Genomic DNA, 21,416 nt, shown 5'->3' on the forward strand with positions numbered 1-21,416 from the left:
TGGTAAATCCTTTTTGCTATTCAGACTGATTATCTACAACTTGGACGTGGTCTCTACATTCTGAGCTTCTTCTGTAAGTTTATTCCCAGAGTTTGACTACGTCACTAGTGCAGTTAATTGCTTGTCTTCCTTGGGAAGCTTAGACCTATCGAACCTTTCATTGGTGAATTATATTTTCAGAAGCAATTGCAGAATGTGAATGCTCTACGGTAACTTTGTCATCTTATTTTCTTTCTCCTCAGGAGGAAATTAGACTCACCAAGTTAAGGAGCCCGATGGGGTTCAAGTGCATGGCATAGAGGTGCATCCTGGGTAGAGTACACTCTTGAGTACAGCCTCATAAGTACATCAACGAAGGGGGGAGCCTTAAAACTATTTCAGTGGACGTTTATCTAATGTAACAAACTACGGACCTCACACAACTTTAACAGACTTTGAGCTGCTGTGTATTTATACGGTTGAAGACTGCAGAAAACTAAGGAAGGTATCATTACATATATGAAGAAGGCGTCATTTCCAGTTTAAAATGTTGACCACTGTGATTTCTGTGTTCGCTGTACTTTGTTCGTACGCGTACCTACCGGTCAAAGCTAATAAGTAAGTAAACGGTATAATTTTCTCATTTGCGTTACAGAAGTTTTTGAGATTTTTTGAATAGATTTTCTACTCACAGGAATTCAACTTTACAAGACTGCACAACCATGAGGCAGTACGGCCTTGGCATTTTGTTGAATGAAGTAACAAAAACTAACGCAAATACCTGTGTAAGAATTGTGTCGGAGTGCTCAGTTGGTGTTTTTGTTGGTGCTACCTAATCTGATCGTCCGCTTAGATATATACAATCATACAGTGTTATCAGCTACAGGGCATTTCACGCTTTACCAGCTCACCGAAATCAGTTTGTCATTGTGATAGAAAATAGTATACATCTGGTTTCCGTTCACGGATTACTCATAGAAGCCCGATCATTTACACACACCGGGAAGGAAGCCGCGAGGGCCAAGGCCAAAACACAATAAATTTTACACTATAGTTGTTAGATCGACGTCCACACATGGTGATAACCATTAACTTATTACTCATTTGAGTTTGAAGTGTTGTCCTGACGAACTCATTTTATCGACAAACGTAAATAGATTTAAGTATTACGTTGGTGTTTGCATGATGTCAACTTGAAATCAAAATATCCCACAAAACATCAGCAACTGTATACAGTTGGTAGTATTGGTAACGACACATCTCTACAAAATATTTGAAGAGTCAATCAACTGTACCATAAATAAACCATATTGTTGTAAATAATCCTAGGTGTGAAAATGATTTTAAAAAAAATGATTTCCTATTCTCTCGTTGACAATTATCACCCCAAAATGACTATTTTTTGAATATTTTTTCAGGTCAACTTGAAACTTTTTGAAAACCTATTAAGTCACGAGATGTTACCTTATCACACATACATTGTTTTATGTGACACGATTCGAACATCGTACCGATTTGTACATTCACTTTGATCAGGAGGTCAACCCAACACAATCGACGTCCACTTCTCTTATCTTTTTAACAAGATAAATCTTACTTTATTTTGGACAGTGGGTACTTAGTAGCAGCACCTATGGTATTTCGTCCGGGTGTCACAGAGAGGATTAGTGTTACCATTTTCAACGCAACAGAGCCAGTTCCAGTTAAAGCCACTTTAGTCTTACAGGGACAAAAGGTTGCCTTTTCTCAGGAAATCATATTTGGTAAGTCACGCTCCTTATTGTATTACCAACCACAAGCAGATAAAGGGTCAGAATTTAACAGTACAATTGATTAAATTAACCTTTAGTCAAACAGGACTACTTTTTTCAGAATCGCCCATGGTGTAGATGGCGTTGTGATGCATAGACAAAAAGATCTCAAATGTCAGCCTTTTACGTTACGTCTTTCCCCCCAGGATTATTTACAGTTGTGCTTGGAAGTTCTAACTTGTTTGTTTATAGTTTAGTCACAACATCTTAAAACATCATAACATTAGTATGAAAAGAAATCGCCACAAGCTTTTCTCAATATTTCGTTTTATTCAAAACTTGTGACAGTTTAGTGGCAGAACTAAGATAAAATGACGGGAGAGGGATGTTGCATCTGCTTTGATTCCTTCCAAGTGACTCTTTTAGGTGTTTCCCAACATTATTTTCATTCAAAAATGATAACCCTGATAGATTTACACACATAAGAATTATTGCGTGGGTGATTCAAACATGTATGAGCGGCAACCTGAGAGAAAAATAGTATTTCGTATCCGTTGTTACATACATTTGCTGTGAACACCCGTGATATTTCGTTATGTTTAAATACAATAAAACGTATAACTTTCCGGCAAACTTCTTGTTTAGAAGCTCAAACGTTGCTTGCAATGTTATACGAGGAATCAACTTTTGTCACGAATACTCACGTGATAGTTGGAAAATTGTAAGTTTCCAGAAATTAAAATCCAATTTTAAAAATATCAATACAGCTTATATTTTCGGCCTAAAGACGAAAGAAAGAAGTTTGAAAAAAACCCGATCTTCATATACATGTACAATGTATAGCGTGAAATACTAGTAATGCGAACATTTGCCAAAGTAATGGGCAACCTAAACAAAAATGTTGTTGCCATTGGGAGGAACAAACGATTATGGTCGAGCCAAAATCAAGCCACCTGAGAAGTTTGATTGAAATTTAACAAAGTCAAACTTCGACCTAATGTTCGTGTGTTTACCAACACAGACATTCCAAAGAAATGTCGACATGTATGTAAATCTATACCAGAATCAAAGAAAACAATTCCACTGGTAATTTAAGTACAAATTGAGGATAATAGGAACATATGGTGTTCAAACGATAATATGTATGAGTGGGGAGTCGAGTTACCGAATCGATAGTCAAGGTGATAGGAACGTTAATAGCTCATAGCGTGTAACTTTGAAACAAAACAGAAATGTGTAGGTTTTGCTGTAAGGGTCTGTACTCAATGGTGAGGAAGAGTAGGGGGCTTTAAATATAAATGCATTGAATAACGAGTCTCGAATTGTATGGTTTCTCATTTACAAGTGCGTTAAAGTGTATGTAAATGTGTTGGGCTTACGTCTACCGATGTTTCAGTTCAACAACGTGGCCACTTGAGAATATTTGTCATGTCTTATCTGTTATCTTTGGTGAAGGATGAGGATTGATAAAATCCATTAGAGAAAAGTGGACAGTCACAAGTCCAACATATTTCTGTGGCATTATTATTTATGATTGCAGCTCAGGAGGTCTTCAGCTCCGTTTTGTGGTTTTCAATGCACATTTCGAGGCCACCGATAGCACTATGACTGACTTACATGTAAAGTTTTGTTATAATTGATGTGTTCATTATACTTTCTCGAGCTTGTATTAAGTTGTACCTAATGTGAATATTTACTGTGCCCATTGATTTCGTTTACTGTGTTACACGAATTGCACCAGTCTGAGCTGAGATCAGAAAGCTAAACAAGGGCGACAAAAAGAGAATATTACAATTTACTGGGTGATTTTTGTTTACTAACCGTAATTACACCACTCAGCTTTTTAGACATGGTTAGACAATTATCATAGTCACCCTCAGTTAGTTTCTAAATAAGAATATTAATGCAGCTAGCCGATATAACTTTTTTGACAATTGGTAATGAACATGTTTCTCGATAAGAGAAGCAATATTTTTGTTCTTTGTCACAAATAATTTCTTTTCTTTTCATCGGATAGGAAAGGGAACAGTAACACTTGAGGTAAGTACTTGCTACCTAAAGTAAGCGTATAACTAATTTTATAATTTAAACTTGTCATCGTTTGGTTTTCTAATACGCGCATAGCTTAAATATTTGTACTCATAAGCTTAGGTTCCTTCGGTCTAACTGTATTTAACTACAGACAACCAAGTATTGGTGGTCTGAGAACATGTGGTTTGTCTGTGAATAACTCTTCTGTTTGATGTGTTCGAAGACCTGTTTCAATAAAGTCATAACCAGATGGAGGTAACAAATAAAATTTGAACCCTTTCATCGTCAAGAAACCACGACATTTCATGGAAATGTCACTCTGTACAACAAGAACGTGCGTTTATCAAAGGTCGTCACCGGCGGCATTAGACACTGTTATCCCGAGTGATTTGTGATCGATAGTACAAAGAAAGTCTGTAGTCAGTGAAATCGTAACCCTATTTATTTTATTTCTCGAACTGTAACTGTTTTCCGGTTGTTCACGCTTGGTCACACCAATAATTGTTCTCCAAGTTTTGCGAATAGAGAATATATGACATAGGGGTACTAAATGATAAACTGAACAAAACAAAGCTTCTTTATAACTAATTCCGGAGAAACTGGAAACGGATAACTTCAAAAAGCACGAGAAAGGGAAGGGGGTAATTATCCATAAAACATTTCATCATTCGTAGTACTGTTTTTGAGATTTTAACGACTAACAACCGAGGTACTCTAACGAATAGAAAACAGTCCGTGCACTGTTATAGGTATTGGGTAATTCAGTTATGAACGTTTTATTATGTTTGGTTTGGATGTGGTATATCTGCAACAGGAAACCCTTGTATACTCTATCAATAGTCTTAATTCATTTGTAATTGTCGGCAAACACACTTTAAAAAACTCCCACTGAGTTTGTTTTTCTTCTTCTTTTGAACGTCGAGATCGTTTTGACCAAGCGCATTGCACAGTTGGAAGGAAGTCCTCATAAACCGACGAAGTTTATGTGCGTGTCTGTTAATTACTCAAGGGGTGAAGCCACCACCAATGTAAACGTTTTAGCTGATCACGCTGCGATTTTCCAGACGGAAACATTTATCGCTAAACGCCCTTTAAATCAATCTGGCTTCAAGTGTGTTTATTTATTTATGTTCCAGAAATGTTCTAATAGACTGCTAATCGTCGGTCCTTTCTCTAGTTTAACACGTTTTGAGGCGCCTTGCTGACTACACGGATACAGATAATAGAGCCATTAAACGTTGCAATAAATCACAACACACTGTGCACAGCGCCTGTAATTTTGAGTCGAATTGTATGGACGACGACAACAAGCAATCCGAGGTCAATCTGCAATTTGCCAAACAAGCGGAAGTCTATTTGAAATTGACATTAATTTTATACATTTTAAAATTACAAGTGAGGTGCTTCAACATGTGTCAAAAGCTTATTGCTTGATATTATGTTAACAAAACGTGAGGTTCAATTCTCACTCATTAAATCAACCCAATTTATCTAATGAGTCATTCATGTTAATTAGTAATTACTAAGCTTATAGAAACAAGTTATCTCAATATACTTAAGCAAATGTCAAGAAACAAGCTTAATTTTCATATATATATGTAATATACACACACACACATATATATATATATATATATATATATATATATATATATATATATATATATATATATATATATATATATATATATATATATATATATATATAAATTATACATTGTGTTGTTTGATGATATTGTGCAAGAGAGAAGACCTGCTTTTTGCTTAGTAGCATTGTGATTTTCAAAAAAAATCTCTGAAAATTGGCCATGGAATGCCTTCGTTCATTGTCGTTTATAGTTGCTCAGAATGGCGGTTATAAGTTTCCATTATTTTGCAGGTTCCAACAACGGTTAGGGGAAAAGCCAGGCTGACTGTATGTGGAAACTGTGATTTGCAGGCAGGAGGATTTACTTTTCACAACTATACCACTGTTACAGTTGATGAAAAGGGTTCATCTGTTTTTATTCAAACAGATAGACCAGTCTACAAACCATCCCAAACAGGTAAGTTTGACATGTTACTATATTGATCCAATACTTTTCCAGTGTTTTAAGTTTCTCTACTGTATCATTTATGGACAATTTGTGCTCAATTAGCATATCTGATATTTCGATTCGGTTGATGGAGACTATGTTACAATGTCTTGTATTTAAAATAACACTGAGATGACAGAGAAATTTGAACAACTATTTCACCGTTTAAAAGACTTCCATCCCCCAAGGAAGTGTTATCAAATACATTTTATCTAGTCTCTACGATATTATAGACATATTTTAACGCTTCGGTGAATATTATAACCCGAAGACAAATTCGCAGCAGTTCAGAAGATAAGCTTACTGGGAAAAGTGTCTAAGTTGTTGCACAGCATTGCTTCTCGTCTGCAGGCTTAAAAGAGTTGCCGACAGGCAAGAAGCGAGATAGCGAGAGAGGAGATCAGGAGTTCTATGATCATGACAACTAGTGTTTACCCCGGGTGTTTACATAAATGTCACGCTTTCAGATGTACGTGTCTACAAAGCTTTCACACGGCTGTTGTCGAAAGTGCACGCATGTAAATACGGTGGAAATAAAGCAAAGCCCATGAAAAACATGATACTCCTACACGAATTGGCATAATATTTTTGAAATGCTGACGTTATAAGATTTACCCACAAACAAGAACTTGGCAAACCATTTGATTGGAAAAAGTCTGAACAACGTCACTCCTACCGGTAGTTTAAACTTACTTGCTGAAAATTACACTTTCGTGAATGCATTCAGGCCAGCAGGGCCTAGGGACAGGCTATACATATAAACTAGGATCATGAGTTTACGGAAAAAATATACAGAACCCTCGATATTTTAACTTCATAGAAGTATAATCAAACCCTTACACCCCAAATACTATTTTATTATAAGCTTTATGTTAACTTTTCGAGTAAGGATATTTGTAAATTGTACATTTAAATAGGTTATTGTGACTTGTGGTTTTCCCGTCATACACAGTGTGGGCATAATCCGTGTGATTTTTGTAAGCTGTTCCAAATTGCCCCCATTCCGTTGAATTTTCTAAACACGAGAGTAATATAAGCATGCGCAAACAGTAAGACTTTGAAGGATCAAAAGTGAATATAATGATAAATAACAAATAAGTTTCAAAGGGCTTTGAATCTACTTTGCAAAGCCCTGAACAATGGCGGAAAAGGTTATCCAAAGAAGAATAGCAAGAAACTATAACTTAGGCCTATACCTATAAATAAAAGTTATGACAGGGGCTGATTAAATATTTTTTAATATTATAATAATAAAACAAACACAATACTTTGCACGTGAAAAATACATAAACGGATGACAAACAACACAAAAAACAGTTAATGTTGAATGAAAAGAACTTCGCCTGGATTAATCTTTTATTAGGCCTAAAAACCACCTTTATTCCTTTCCACCCCCAAACCCACACAAAACAACAACAACAACAACAACAACAACAACAACAACAACAACAACAACAACAAACTATAAGTCTGGCACCCCTTTGAAGCATTATCAAAAAGAAATTCTTCGGAATTAAAAAAAATTATAAAAAGACTCCAAGAAAAATTGCATAACTGTTTGAGATATGTGAGAGCCAAGCGGCAAATAGGGAGTTTTTTGGGGGTGACTGTCGTCTGCAACTTTCGTAAGATTCTTTTGGAATTAAAAATGAACCAAAGCACGAGTTCTGTGTTGAAACTAGTCTTTAGTCAGACTTGACACAAAATAAGTATTTGTTTCGTCAGAAATATGTTTGTTATTGTCCTGATGTGATGAAATAACCAAATATTACGAAAACATTATAACTTACCTCATCAGCCGGGTGTTCTACATCCTCACCGAGCGCGGAGCCTACCAATTTTAGAACCCTTATCTTAGTTGAAATAACTACAACTTTTTGTCCCCATTCAGTGTGTTGATTTATAACTCTTGCAAGTTTAACCAATCTACTGTGTATTTTCATAAGACTGTGTAAGTTCAATGTTTCTAAAGTAAGCAAAATGTGGTGGCATGAATTATACACGTTTCTTTGCGAGTATTTGGGTAAAATATGACATTATTTCAAGCCATATTGGATTTCATCATTAACTCACAAGGTCAACAGGAAGTGCGGAAATTTTAAAAAGTTGACGACAGACCAAGCAAGTATATTCTGGACTTTTCATTCGTTTCTACTTTTGTTTTAACGCCCACTCTCAAACATATTATTATAGTATTTTCATGGCACCCCTACTCAGAAGGTGACGTTTGGCATCGAGATATTTGGGGTAAATCGCCATGGTCGTGGCCTCAGATGAACTCTTCCAATCCCTGTCGACTTTAGCATTGCCTTGAAATTCATTCTTTCTGTTACATTTCACGCTTATATTTTTCAGTTCAAATCAATGTCATCTCAGTGGGACCTGATCTTCGCCCGATCAATGATGAGGTAAGCTGTTGAGTGTGTGTATGCTGTGAAAGTGTGGAGACTGTCAGGGACGTGAGTTTGACTTCTTCAGATTTCACCATCTCGTTACGGTATCACATCAAGGCTCAGTAAAGTACAATTAAACTTGTAAACATAGTTATATAAGGGAGAATATAAAAAAAAAACGTGTAAAGTAATCACCCAAATTCAAATTTACATTTAGAATTTAAATTTATCGAATGTTCTGTACATCAGCGTTCTCATAATTTGTAACGTTAGGAGGTACTCATCGGTGAAAAATGTTGAATGCTGATTAGGTAAGATTACTTGAAACAAGGAATTTCAACGAAGAAGAGCTTGGATCAATTACTAGTCAGTCCGACAAGATTTAGTGGTAGGCACATGTTAAAACTAAAACCTCGTCGCAGGCTTTTGTTTTGTCTTTCTACTAGACCAGTGTATTTCAAAGTAGTAACATGCTTTGAATAACGTTGTGTGTTGCAAGAGTTCAATGATCTGTTGCATTGCAATTCCTGCAAAGTAAATCATGTAGATATGAATGACACAATAACATAATTTTGAATGCACCACTCAAAAACCGTCAGACATCAAGATTGTAGAGAAACAAACTTTGTGAATTCATACTCATTTCAAGGAACAATCAAAATGAAATATGATATTTGATTATTTTTAGGTAAGTAGTGATAAAAATGAAATGTGTCTCACTTTGGAGTATGAAACTTGTTTACACACAAGTATCTAAAGAGGAGAAGGAAAATTATGAGATATAAAAATACATTTTGTATGTTCTCCCATTTTGCAATCTTTGACAAAGACATTTGACAGATAAGGTATTACCAATCAAAGTGGTCAATAGGGCATTGTCATGTTTGTGTGATTGTTTTATCAAAAATTTTATTGTCATTCATCAAATTTTAAAGCCCATGTGAGAATGGTTAGGGGGGGGGGGGGTACATGTTTGATTATGTCACTTTCAGAACAATTCTCCCCAGACAGCATGCTTGAATTGAGTGTGTGTGTGTGTGTGTGTGTGTGTGTGTGTGTGTGTGTGTGTGTGTGTGGGTGGGTGGGTGGGTGGGTGGGTGGGGGTTATATGTTTAATTACATGTATGTCGCTTTCAGAACAATTCTCCCCAGGCAGCATGCTTGAATTGAGTGTGTGTGTGTGTGTGTGTGGGGGGGGGGGGGTTACATGTTTGATTATGTCACTTTCAGAACAATTCTCCCCAGGCAGCATGCTTGAATTGTGTGTGTGTGTGTGTGTGTGTGTGTGTGTGTGTGTGTGTGTCTGTGTCTGTGTCTGTGTCTGTGTCTGTGTCTGTCTGTCTGTCTGTGTGTGTCTGTGTCTGTGTGTGTCTGTGTGTGTGGGGGGGTGGGGGGTGGTGGTGGTCACAGTGTGTGTGTGTGTGTGGGGGGGGGGGTTATATGTTTAATTGTCACTTTCAGAACAATTCTCCCCAGGCAGCATGCTTGAATCAATTTAGTAGGTCTTCTTTGGTCCTTATGCAATCCTGACTCACTATCAATAGTTTGGTGCAGATCAACATTATCGCTATCTACTTTGTTGGGCTGAAAAATAGTGAAGAGCAATTTGGTAACTTCTTAAAGTTAATCCTCTGTTTAAGATTTGTTGGACACACAAGTATACTCTTTGGGAAAACTCTTTAGAAATCAACTTACTAATCCAAGGCTTTGATGTTGCCACATTCGATACAATTTCAATGGAAAAAAAAGACAGTGTTAAAACTTCATTAATATTGATAAACCCCGACTAAATCTGAGAATGAGAAAACAAAGGAAAGATACAGTATCACTGTACATACATTAAGGTATTTTAGGCATGAGTTATGGATACTTTACAAATTAATCACATTTTATTCTGTAATCTCTATTTACAAATAGAATTGAGATAAAATTCTTGACTCCTGTAGTGTAGTTGTTAGATTTTCTATAGGAATAGATTGTTGATTATATACTGGAGAGTGTGAAGTTCAAACAATTGGAACAACAATCTGTACTAAGTCGTATTATGGTACTTATACAAGAGCGTTAACGGACCAGAGACTACTTCGACCATCATGTGTTGATATCATTGTCTCAATGATAGACCATATAATTATTATACGGTCTGATGACTACTTTGATAATATTTTGACATCAGATGAAGTGGTTTTATGTAATGTTCATTGTGTCAAAGGAGTACTTTGAAAACACACAAGGGCTTAACGTCTTAGCGATGTATTAAAAGAGAACACTGGCATTATCTGAAGAACATGGTTAATTAACGGCAACAAAACAATAGAGGATAACAATAGACATACAATCCAAGTATTGTAGGTGGCTTATTTCGACCACCAGGTATGTCATCAGTATCTTTATCCAAGGGTGTAGCTTTCATGATACCCAATATATTATAAGGGCTGTAACTGTTCTTCTAACAATGCCAGGTCTTTAATACTTTGATTACTAGAGTAGTATTGTTCTAAGACCACTCACGTAGTGTAAAGCTTACCCGCATCTCATTTGATTATAAAATCTCAAAGTTTTCACTTGCTCACTATTACCTCTTTCCAAGGTTATGAACAGAGACAACTGTATAATGTCTTTTGCCTCAGTTGGTTTTAGAGTTACAATTATGACGTTATAAATATGATATGATATTAATATCATTCCTGTAATGACAAAAGATTATAAGTTAGAATACTGGTGTTATTATGAAAACATTCTTATCTCAATTGTAAAAGAAACTGATTCATGAGACAACGCATGTCCATGACAAGGACCTCCACTGAGCAATGAATGAGGAACAAGTTTCAACTCAGTGTTTCTTGACATTCATGCTTAATGTGATGTAAAATCATTAAATGAAACTCCAGAACCCATTTCGTTTATGAAAATGCTTTCATTTGCTACAGTGTTGTTTTGTTGTAACTATTGAATTTATACTCTGGTCGCTCTACATCACAACAACACACGTCTATGTCACTACAGTGTGTGTATACATCACTGGTTCTGCTGTGTTCAAAATATGAGTCAAAACGTTATAAACTGCCATTACTCTCCATGATTTTTCTGGGATATTACTGCTGCTGGTATAATTACATTTTTCTCCAATATTTTTCTTCATTCAGCCGGAAAATACTCATGACCGAAGGTGACTTGTAGTGACAAAGGCCCCTTAGGTCACTCATATTTTCCTTGGTTGAATGAAGAAACATATTAGGGAATAACATCTAATTGTACACATATTTTTCTTTACCTTTTTTAGTTTGAAGCTTACATTGTTGATCCCAAGGAATCCAGGATGATTCAATGGAAAGACCTCAAGCCAATATGTTGCGGTAAGTTTTGTAAAACAATTGCATTTAAAACATATATGTATGTTAAGCTGTGAGAAAATAGTCATGACAATTACAATTTGGAATACTGTACTATTTTGGTGTAAAGTTTTTATAAAATAACTGTGAATACATACTATCCTGTTCTATATGTTCTATAATATGAAACACAATGTAATGATGTGGAATGACCATAGTATGAGATGACTATAGAAATAGGAAACATAGGATATCCTCTGATTCAAGTACAATACAGAATTGATCATTACAAAGTTCTCCTGACCACCTATAAAATATTGCATAGTCTTTCACCACCTTATTTATCAGACACTATCTGTGAGAAGACTAATCTCTGCACACTTCGGTGATTTGAACCCAATTACAGACTTAATTCCTTTAGTGGCCATGCTTTCTCACGTGTCGCACCTCATCTTTGGAACAAATTGCCACTGGTACTTCGAAAGACACCCACAGTCAATACCTTCAGCAAGAACCTTAAAACATACTTATTTGTGAAAGTTTTCAATATATAAGTGTACTGCACCTTTGAACTTTACTTTGTATTGGATACAGGTGCTCTGTAAACTTTCTGATTGATTGATATTGATTGAAGCCTGGATAAAATCATGTGTTAGTTATAGTATGATTATTATTCCATCAAACTTACACGCTGGGATAAAGCATGTAAAAGTTATATTATTTTGTATTATATTGCCTTTTTTGATTCCCTTTATGCTAAAATAGAAATTTATTGGAGACTGCACTCTTGCCATTCAGATATCTTGAAAAGTCCATAGACATACTAATAAAAACATGCCAAAAATTTGATTTTAAGGAATGTTGTGAGTGTAAAGATACATTTTTGTTGAGCAGCAATAAAGATATGATAAGAATATAAGATTGTGAATAATCATGTTTGTTTTCCTCTAGGCATTGTGAATATGAGCTTTCCGATTTCTGACCAACCTGTATTGGGAGAATGGATGGTATTTGTCGAATCAGGAGGTATTACATACAATAAAACATTTGAAATACAGAAATATGGTAAGTTGACTTTTTCAAGTACTTGATGTAATTTAAAGATTACTATTCTTGCAAGCAAGAGCATGTTTTCTGCTGATGCAACTTAAATTCTTCAGGGAGCATATGTTTAGATGTATTGTTGCTGTTGCTGGTAGATATGTTAAGCATGTATGTGCCCAATATATAAACTTTTTTCCTTGTCAATAGATCTCATGGGTCTGTTATTCATTGTATGTTCATAAGTTTGATCTATTTTTCAGCTAATGCATATTTGTTTACTAATGACTTATCTTTTCATTGCTACTTCTGTGATATACATGTGCATTGTGACTATTGTCTTAAATGTACTGCCATAATCATTCTAACATTCAAAAAATTCAGAATTTGAAGTATCGCTACAAGCACACTGATTAGTCTAGAACTGTGATGCATGTATTGTGTCAGTCATGTAAACTATCAACATCAAAAATAGACTTAAAGTCAAAGAATTATAAACTGATGAAAGTGTAAGATATGACAGTACCAGTATCAGGGTAACAAATAAACTTCAGTGTTCCAAAATGTAATTTCTGATTTTGAGAATATTTGCTTGTAATTTTATGTCACAACAGAAGATGATTCATTTTTAGTGAAATTCACCTTTTTTTTTTCCAGTTTTGCCAAAATTTGAAGTGGTAATTGATCCACCGCCATATGTAGTTGACACTGATAGTTGCTATGATATAGGAGTAACAGCCAGGTAAGAACACATTTTACAGCAACTTTTACTTTAACTAATGTCAATTTAGTGTAAAGCTGTGAATTACTGGCCTAATTTCAAGTCAGTAATTGCCCTTTGCAAAAAGAAAGCATGGAGTTACTATGTGTTTACAGGTCTTGTGTGGTTTCTAAATTTATCCAAGGGTATATCAACCATTGCAGTCTTAATCTGTATGCTTATATCTGGATACAGTTTACCAGTAGCGGCTTTGAAATATTCTTGGACAATCAGTTCGTAGATAAATTCTGTCAAATGCTCCTTATCCAAAGACGGATTCCAATAGTGATAAATTCAAAATAAGGAAATCCTTGGAAAACATGTGTTTTCAGTCACATTATTGTCATGCCAATATTTCTGCTTTGTTTCAGATACACATATGGTGAATTGGTGAAAGGAAAGTTGACAGTAAGAACTAATGTATTAGGTACTGGATACTATAAGTACAAATACCAGGGCCAACCTGATACACAGCTTATGGATGTAAGTACAGTGCTTGTTTGAATTGTATCTATGTTGTATCTATGTAATTAATAAAGTAAACTTTGAGAGTAACACCGTCACATTAAACTCTTTCACTAAGTATTTCTCTGAGAGGAATAGGTAGGTATTATAGGTGATGTTATTGGTATATATTAACATGATGAATATTTCCTTTGATTTGTTACTAATTATTAAGTTATTTTAATTATTGTCTATCTTTTAATCTGTTATTCTATTATCTAGAGTAGAAGTATGTGTTTCAGCAAAGAACTACTATTTGCATCAAGATACAGGATTTTGTTTTCATATTGAACTCTAGAGGGCAGCCTAAAGGCTAGAACATTACTTGGCTCCGACTCATTACCCACATTGTACTGTACTGTAGAATAGTTCATTACAATTAGATGTTATCTTTGCAGTCTTTCTGAGGTCTTTATTTAGTTGACACTAAACCCAAGTAAAAGTGCTTTTCTTGGAAATTTTTCTATTGTGTATTCTTGCAATATCAGTGACGATCCAAGCATTTCAACTGAATTGTTTTATGGTAAAATTTCTATACTCCAAAAAATTTCATGTTAATACAAAGCGTTGCACCAACACGTCAACGTTAGGTTTGCCCTATGTGATCGATGAGGCACAGTACAGGGATATTCGAGTACAGTTATGCAGTCAACATCGATACATACAAAACAACCCAAGTTTAGCAACTCGAAGCTCCAAGGACTGTGAGAGAGTCTATGTGATTAAGTGGACATATTATACAAGCTATAAAAGTAACACTTCAAGTTCAGAACTATTACTAGCAATATCCCTGTTTGATTCATATTTTATGCAGATTGATGGTTCAGCTAGTTACACAGTCTGTATCAAATCTATTGTTGGTATGGAATTATCAGATCATTTCCGCGGTGTCCTGTATATTGAAGCTACAGTCACCAGTATAGATGGCAGTACCAGTACTGCTGTAGAAGACTCTGTACCTGTACACAAACAACTGGCTGAAATCGAATTCTCCAAGGATACCAGGAAACACTTCAAACCTGGACTTCCATACAAGGGAAAGGTAAGGAAAGACTGATGTAGAGATTGCCTCAGAAAAAATGTGGACAAAAAATACTTTTTATCACGTAATCAATACAGGTTCTGATGAGTTGCATAGATGAATGAAAAAAAATGAGAGTGTTCTTTCTAGTAAAAGTGATCAGTCCCTTTATTTCAGATTTTGACAATTTAAAATGAAAGTGTCCACGTACACACACACACACACACACACACACACACACACACACACACACACACATTCACATTCATCTATTGATGGCTGAGTATTAACATATATTATTTAAGATGTTCATTATTATGAAATGTCTAACAATTCAGTTCAAAGATCTGATTTCAAAAGGGTGTCTTTCCAACAATTTTTGTCTCTGTTTAAGGAAATGAATCTGTGTACATCTGTGTTCTGTGTCGATCACTTCACAACATCCTCACAATTCAACAATATTCACTTACAGTTCTTTGCTCTGTGTCATTTTAGATACATGTGTTCTATGCTGACAAAAGTCCAGCTGATGGTATTACAGTCCGAGTGAAAGCTGATCTCAGTAGTGGTGATAACTTTTATACCAAGGAGTTCATATCAAAGAATGGTTTTGTCAACTTTGAAATCAGATCACTACCAACAAGGGCACAGATTGTATGGATTGATGTGAGTATAATTTGTAGTGTGTTAGAAAGTGAAACATTCAAACATAACTGAATCAGTGGATGTCAGAGAGGTTCTTGATTAAAAAATATTTCTTTGTTAAATATCTTGCTCTATATATTTTGAAACAAACAGTTTCATATTTAAAAACATTTCTGTTTATCAAGAAAGTATTTATCAATAAGAGATATGCTGCCATAGGTTGTGAAAGCTTCATCTTCCATGTATGCATGTCTGTCTGTCTGTCAGTCTGTCCATCCGTCCGTCCATCTATCCGTTCATCTGTTCATCCATACGTATGTACATACGTACGTACTTATGTACATATGTATGTCTGCATGCATGCATGCATGCATGTATGTATGTATGTATGTATGTATGTATGTATGTATGTATGTGTGTGTATGTATGTGTGTGTACGTGTGTGTGTGTGCATGAGTGTATGCATGTATGTATGTATGTATGGATATGTATGTGTATGTTCATATTTGCATGCATGTGCACACGTGTGTGTGTGTGTGTGTGTGTGTGTGTGTGTGTGTGTGTGTGTGTGTGTGTGTGTGTGTGTGTGTGTGTGTGAATAATGTACACAATAGTTGTAGTCTCTCTTTGTTCACTGACAAAATTCTGAATGTTCCCTGTCCTAGGCCAAGATAATAGCTATTGATGGTGAAGAGGTTGGCGAAAATTACTACCCAACATACATGTCTATCAGTAGCTGGTATGCTCCTAGTAAATGTCATATTATGCTAGAAAGTATGAATGACGGTGATTTACAGGTGAGTTTCTGATAATTTAAAAGAATATTTGACAGTCAAAAATTTCCCAATATCAATATAAAGGTGATATTAATGTTTTATCATGTATGTGGTTCTGGTTGGCATTTCTCATACCTTACAACAATACACCAGTTAACTCACTACCAAGACCAGGACTTCAAGCTGCTCTAACTGCAACTGGAACAATTTTTTGAAACTGTTTGGTTAGATGTACTTGTGTAGCTGTACACATAATATCATACAACCTGAAAAGTATTGAATCACCTGTGGGTAAATGTATGTGTGTAGCTGTACTCGTAATATCGTACACCCTGAATAGTACTGAATCACCTGTGGATAAATGTACTAGTGTAGCTGTACTCGTAATATCGTACACCCTGAATAGTACAGAATCACATGTGGGTAAATGTATGTGTGTAGCTGTACACATAATATTGTACACCCTGAACAGTATTGAATCACCTGTGGGTAAATGTATGTGTGTAGCTGTACTTGTAATATCGTACACCCTGAACAGTATTGAATCACCTGTGGGTAAATGTATGTGTGTAGCTGTACTTGTAATATCGTACACCCTGAACAGTACTGAATCACCTGTGGGTAAATGTACTAGTGTAGCTGTACTTGTAATATCGTACACCCTGAACAGTATTGAATCACCTGTGGGTAAATGTACTTGTGTAGCTGTACTTGTAATATCGTACACCCTGAACAGTACTGAATCACCTGTGGGTAAATGTATGTGTGTAGCTGTACTTGTAATATCGTACACCCTGAACAGTACTGAATCACCTGTGGATAAATGTACTTGTGTAGCTGTACTTGTAATATTGTACACCCTGAACAGTACTGAATCACCTGTGGGTAAATGTATGTGTGTAGCTGTACTCATAATATGGTACACCCTGAACAGTACTGAATCACATGTGGGTAAATGTACTAGTGTAGTTGTACTCGTAATATCGTACACCCTGAACAGTACTGAATCACATGTGGATAAATGTACTTGTGTAGCTGTACTTGTAATATCATACAACCTGAACAGTACTGAATCACATGTGGATAAATGTACTTGTGTAGCTGTACTTGTAATATCATACAACCTGAACAGTACTGAATCACATGTGGATAAATGTATGTGTGTAGCTGTACTCGTAATATCATACAACCTGAACAGTACTGAATCACATGTGGGTAAATGTACTTGTGTAGCTGTACTCATAATATCGTACAATAAATCTCATCCAATTGAGTTTTGGGTCCGCGCTCAAAAATGTGATTTCATGATTTCAACATGTTGCTGTGCAACTTATGGATATGATCAACTCATAAGTAACACTTACATCTGCTTTTTTACTTGATCTTTTCTCTTTGACTGTCAAACAGGTTGGAGACAAAGCAGAAGTACTTGTAATATCAACATGTCCATGCAACTTTACACTCCACTATGAGATTATATCTAGAAGCAACATAGTGTTATCTGGTTCACATGATTCAACTCACCATTTGGATAAAAGAGAAGCTGAAGTGGTCACTTTCATCAATGGCCAACCAGTACAAGAAGGTAGGTTCACTGCTAGTTTTGTTATGCAATTCAAAATGTAACAATTTATTAAACATTATTACTTGAGGATTGCTGTCTTTCTGGTGCTATTTGTGGCTTTAAAAAAAGAAAAAATATCAAAGCAGTTTGAATTAGGATAACAATTTCATTGTCTGAAAGAGGTATAGATATATGTACAAGTGGTCCAGATCAAGAATGATCTCACGTAATCCTTATGGCTCTATTGATTGATAGGATAATTGTGAGAACCTGTGATTGAAACCTGAGCATTTTAATTAATGCAAATGATAGGTTATTTCTCACCAAAGTACAGGACAGCATGAGTTCCAAAGCAAAGTAGGCTGGGTATTATGCATGGTTATATAAATCTTGAAATATAACATGATTTCTGTACAATTTTTGTGTCTTCTACAACTGCAGGCACAACAGTTCCAAATGTACCAACTACACCGACAAGTGAAAACACGTGTACGACTCAGATTAATTTTGATGTGACCTATGAGATGGCTCCTATCACAAGACTACTGGTTTATTATGTCAGGGAGAATGATGAAGGTGTTGCAGATAGTATGCAGATGACTGTTACACCTAAATTTGAAAACCAGGTCAGTGTCTGATAGTAATAGATAATTATATGTTACTCGCCAATATTTTTCTTCGTTCAGCAGGAAAATACTTGTGACTAAGCAACTTGTGGTGACAAAGCCCCCTTAAGTCAGTCATATTTTCCTTGGCTGAACGAAAAAAAAATATTGGGGACTAATATCTAAATGCACACATGCTAACTACAACTGGTAAGCTCACACATATTAATTAATTATTAATGATTTCTACCGTTTAGATTTCAATGAGTTTATCCAAGGAGAAATTATTCCCAGGTGAGAAGGTAGATATCACTGTCAATGCTAAACCAGGTTCCTGTGTTTGTCTTGCTGCTGTTGATAAGAGTGTACACTTAATGAAACCCGGATACCAGCTGAACATGCAACATGTAAGTTACCAGTGTATTGATATTTGTGAAGGTATTTGCATACTGTAGGCATAGTATAACAGAGTTAGCAGTCTAAAGAAAGAGAAAGTATGGAAAAATATTTATATATCAAATCTATAATACTGTAAACCTAGATATTTTCGGCACTAGAAATTTACATTTTCGCAGTCTTCAGCTAGTTCTCAAAGACTAATTTTCACTAATTACCAGATTGGTACATTGTGTTCATATACTGAAAAAGGCATTTTAGTCATCACTTATTTTTGCATTTTTCTTTCTAGCGAAATCAGGTTTTTAGCAGCAAATATTACCAGCTTTACAGTATGGTGCATACACACCAACCCTAACCCTTCAATCATTTTTAAATTAAATATCATATTTTGTACATGTGTTAGCCAAGATTGCTGATTTCTGATAACCAATTTTTTGTGTTTTGTTAACCTAAAGTATTGATTTGTAAGAAAGAAATTAATTTCTGCGAGAATGAATTTTTATGGACTCTGGGGTCATACTTAGTAATGAAATTTCTACTCACAGTCAAAAAATTTCTTGAAAACAAATCCTAAATTTTGAATTCGCCTTCATGAATTTTTTTGACTCCTTAATTAATTAATTAATTAATTTATTTATCCTTGTTTACCTAGATTATTGATGAATTGGAGGAATATGATGTCAGCAACGGCAACAATGAAGATAATATTTTTGGAATGTTTTATGAAAGGAAGAAAAGATCTCTGTTGTCATGGTTATCACAAGATGCCAAGTTTGCCTTTGTGGTAAGTCAAAGTCTATACACCAGACTACATTCTGTAAACAACATAATATTTATAATGCACCATGTTTAGGTGACCAGAAAGACAAAAGATTACATAGTTTGGACACTAGGAGTGCTGTTCAGCAGCAACTTTTGGACCAGAAGTGAGGGTCATGATAGTACTAAGAGAGTACTGTAGGCTCCTTTGATTAAATCATTTCCCAGCGTTTCATGGCAAAAGTTGGTTGCATTCTTAATCAGTGAAAACATTCTGTCATCTTTGCTTCACATCAGTTTTAGGAACTTACAGAGTTGTTTTAGCCACATTTTGTTGACTGCCATATGATTTTAGCCCCCAGTTTACCTCATGTGGGACACCACTTCTTTCTAAAGATTGCCATATGGTGGGTAACTAGAATATCGTGTTTTCATCTGATGTAGATACTGTAGTATACTTGTAAGATGTTCATTTGATGTCTTTATTCTACTACAGGAAACCGGTTTGACTGTGATGACAGATAGTGTAATGTTGAACCACAGACAGGAGTCTACACTACATGGTGGAGCTGATCAAGTCTATACACAGCCAGGTAAACAATTCTCTTATTAGTGTGGAAAGAATGGAAAAAAATGAATTCATACTTACCAGGTTCTCACATTAGTGTTATCTTCAGTGGAGCTGTGAGGATTACATGGGACTAAAATCAAATCAAAATTGATTTTTGGGTCCGCACCCTAAAATCAGCAGCTCGAAAGCAATCACGATTTCAACCAGTTACTGTATACTTATGGATAAATAGACCAGTGATTAATATGTACAATATACAATTTTCAGTCAATATATTGTTGGTTGTGTGAGCAAAAAAATAACACCACAGTTACAACTACTGTAGTTTTCAACTTGACAGTACTTGACACTGCCATACCTTCATGATATATAAACCCAATATTTGTTTGCTTTTTATTTTCACCAGATTATGTTCAGTCATTAAGTGGAGCAACACAGTCATATTCAAATATTCCTAAATCAGAAAGAAGGAGGAGAAGTTTCTTTCCAGAGACCTGGATATGGCGATGTTTTAATACAAGGTATTACAATAGATCTTAATTATCAGCAGAAATGAAAACTTTTACCCAGAGAGTCAACAAAGTTTGGAAGACGAATATCTAAGAAGATATAGTTTATTATATTTGACTCAGTATAGTTTTATGTGTATTGAAAGCCAATACATATACAAAAAACCCAGATGAACACTCAGTTCAGTTATCATGAATTTAATAACATACAAAATATGAAAATGAAACATATAAACAAAGTACTTAGTGAGTAATTTTTATTTTCAGTTCCACCAGAAAACAAGACACTGTGAGAGTAAAAGTACCTGATACTATAACTTCGTGGATGATAGATGCAGTAACTGTATCCAGACAGTATGGTCTTGGAATAGCAGACTCAACAAGCATCAAAACATTTAAACCATTCTTTGTAGAGTTCACCATCCCATATTCTGTGGTGAGAGGAGAACAAGTCAAACTACCACTCACCATCTTCAACTACTTAGATGTTTGCATTGAGGTACGTTATTTCTCAGACATGCATGGACCGTTTTCAACCAAACCTGGCACAAATTTCAGATGATAGGTTATTTGGGTGGGTGTTGTAATTACAGCTGCCACCATAATAAGTGAAACACGAAGTCCACAGTATTGCATGCAATATTGTGTGGAAAGCATCAACTTTGAACTCTAGTTTGCTAGGTAATTTGCTGACTAAATAA

At 35.4% G+C, this 21,416-nt stretch overlaps 1 protein-coding gene across 1 annotated transcript in view; it reads left to right on the forward strand.

Annotated features, from left to right (window-relative positions):
• The first annotated feature begins 462 nt into the window (after positions 1-462).
• LOC144447390 (C3 and PZP-like alpha-2-macroglobulin domain-containing protein 8) overlaps positions 463-21,416 on the forward strand; it is a 42,145-nt gene continuing 21,191 nt past the window's right edge. The window contains exons 1-19 of the mRNA XM_078137396.1: positions 463-597; positions 1,591-1,742; positions 3,748-3,770; positions 5,641-5,806; positions 8,192-8,244; positions 11,513-11,585; positions 12,513-12,626; positions 13,260-13,344; positions 13,734-13,845; positions 14,681-14,908; positions 15,383-15,553; positions 16,198-16,329; positions 17,716-17,893; positions 18,314-18,498; positions 18,735-18,884; positions 19,529-19,660; positions 20,132-20,228; positions 20,613-20,727; positions 20,983-21,214. Coding sequence (XP_077993522.1) covers positions 527-597; positions 1,591-1,742; positions 3,748-3,770; positions 5,641-5,806; positions 8,192-8,244; positions 11,513-11,585; positions 12,513-12,626; positions 13,260-13,344; positions 13,734-13,845; positions 14,681-14,908; positions 15,383-15,553; positions 16,198-16,329; positions 17,716-17,893; positions 18,314-18,498; positions 18,735-18,884; positions 19,529-19,660; positions 20,132-20,228; positions 20,613-20,727; positions 20,983-21,214 — 2,469 coding nt within the window. The 5' untranslated portion in view covers positions 463-526. The remainder of the gene's footprint in view (positions 598-1,590; positions 1,743-3,747; positions 3,771-5,640; positions 5,807-8,191; positions 8,245-11,512; positions 11,586-12,512; positions 12,627-13,259; positions 13,345-13,733; positions 13,846-14,680; positions 14,909-15,382; positions 15,554-16,197; positions 16,330-17,715; positions 17,894-18,313; positions 18,499-18,734; positions 18,885-19,528; positions 19,661-20,131; positions 20,229-20,612; positions 20,728-20,982; positions 21,215-21,416) is intronic.

This window comes from Glandiceps talaboti, chromosome 16 (assembly GCF_964340395.1).
Source record: "Glandiceps talaboti chromosome 16, keGlaTala1.1, whole genome shotgun sequence".
In the NCBI taxonomy this organism is placed as follows: Eukaryota; Metazoa; Hemichordata; class Enteropneusta; family Spengelidae; genus Glandiceps; species Glandiceps talaboti.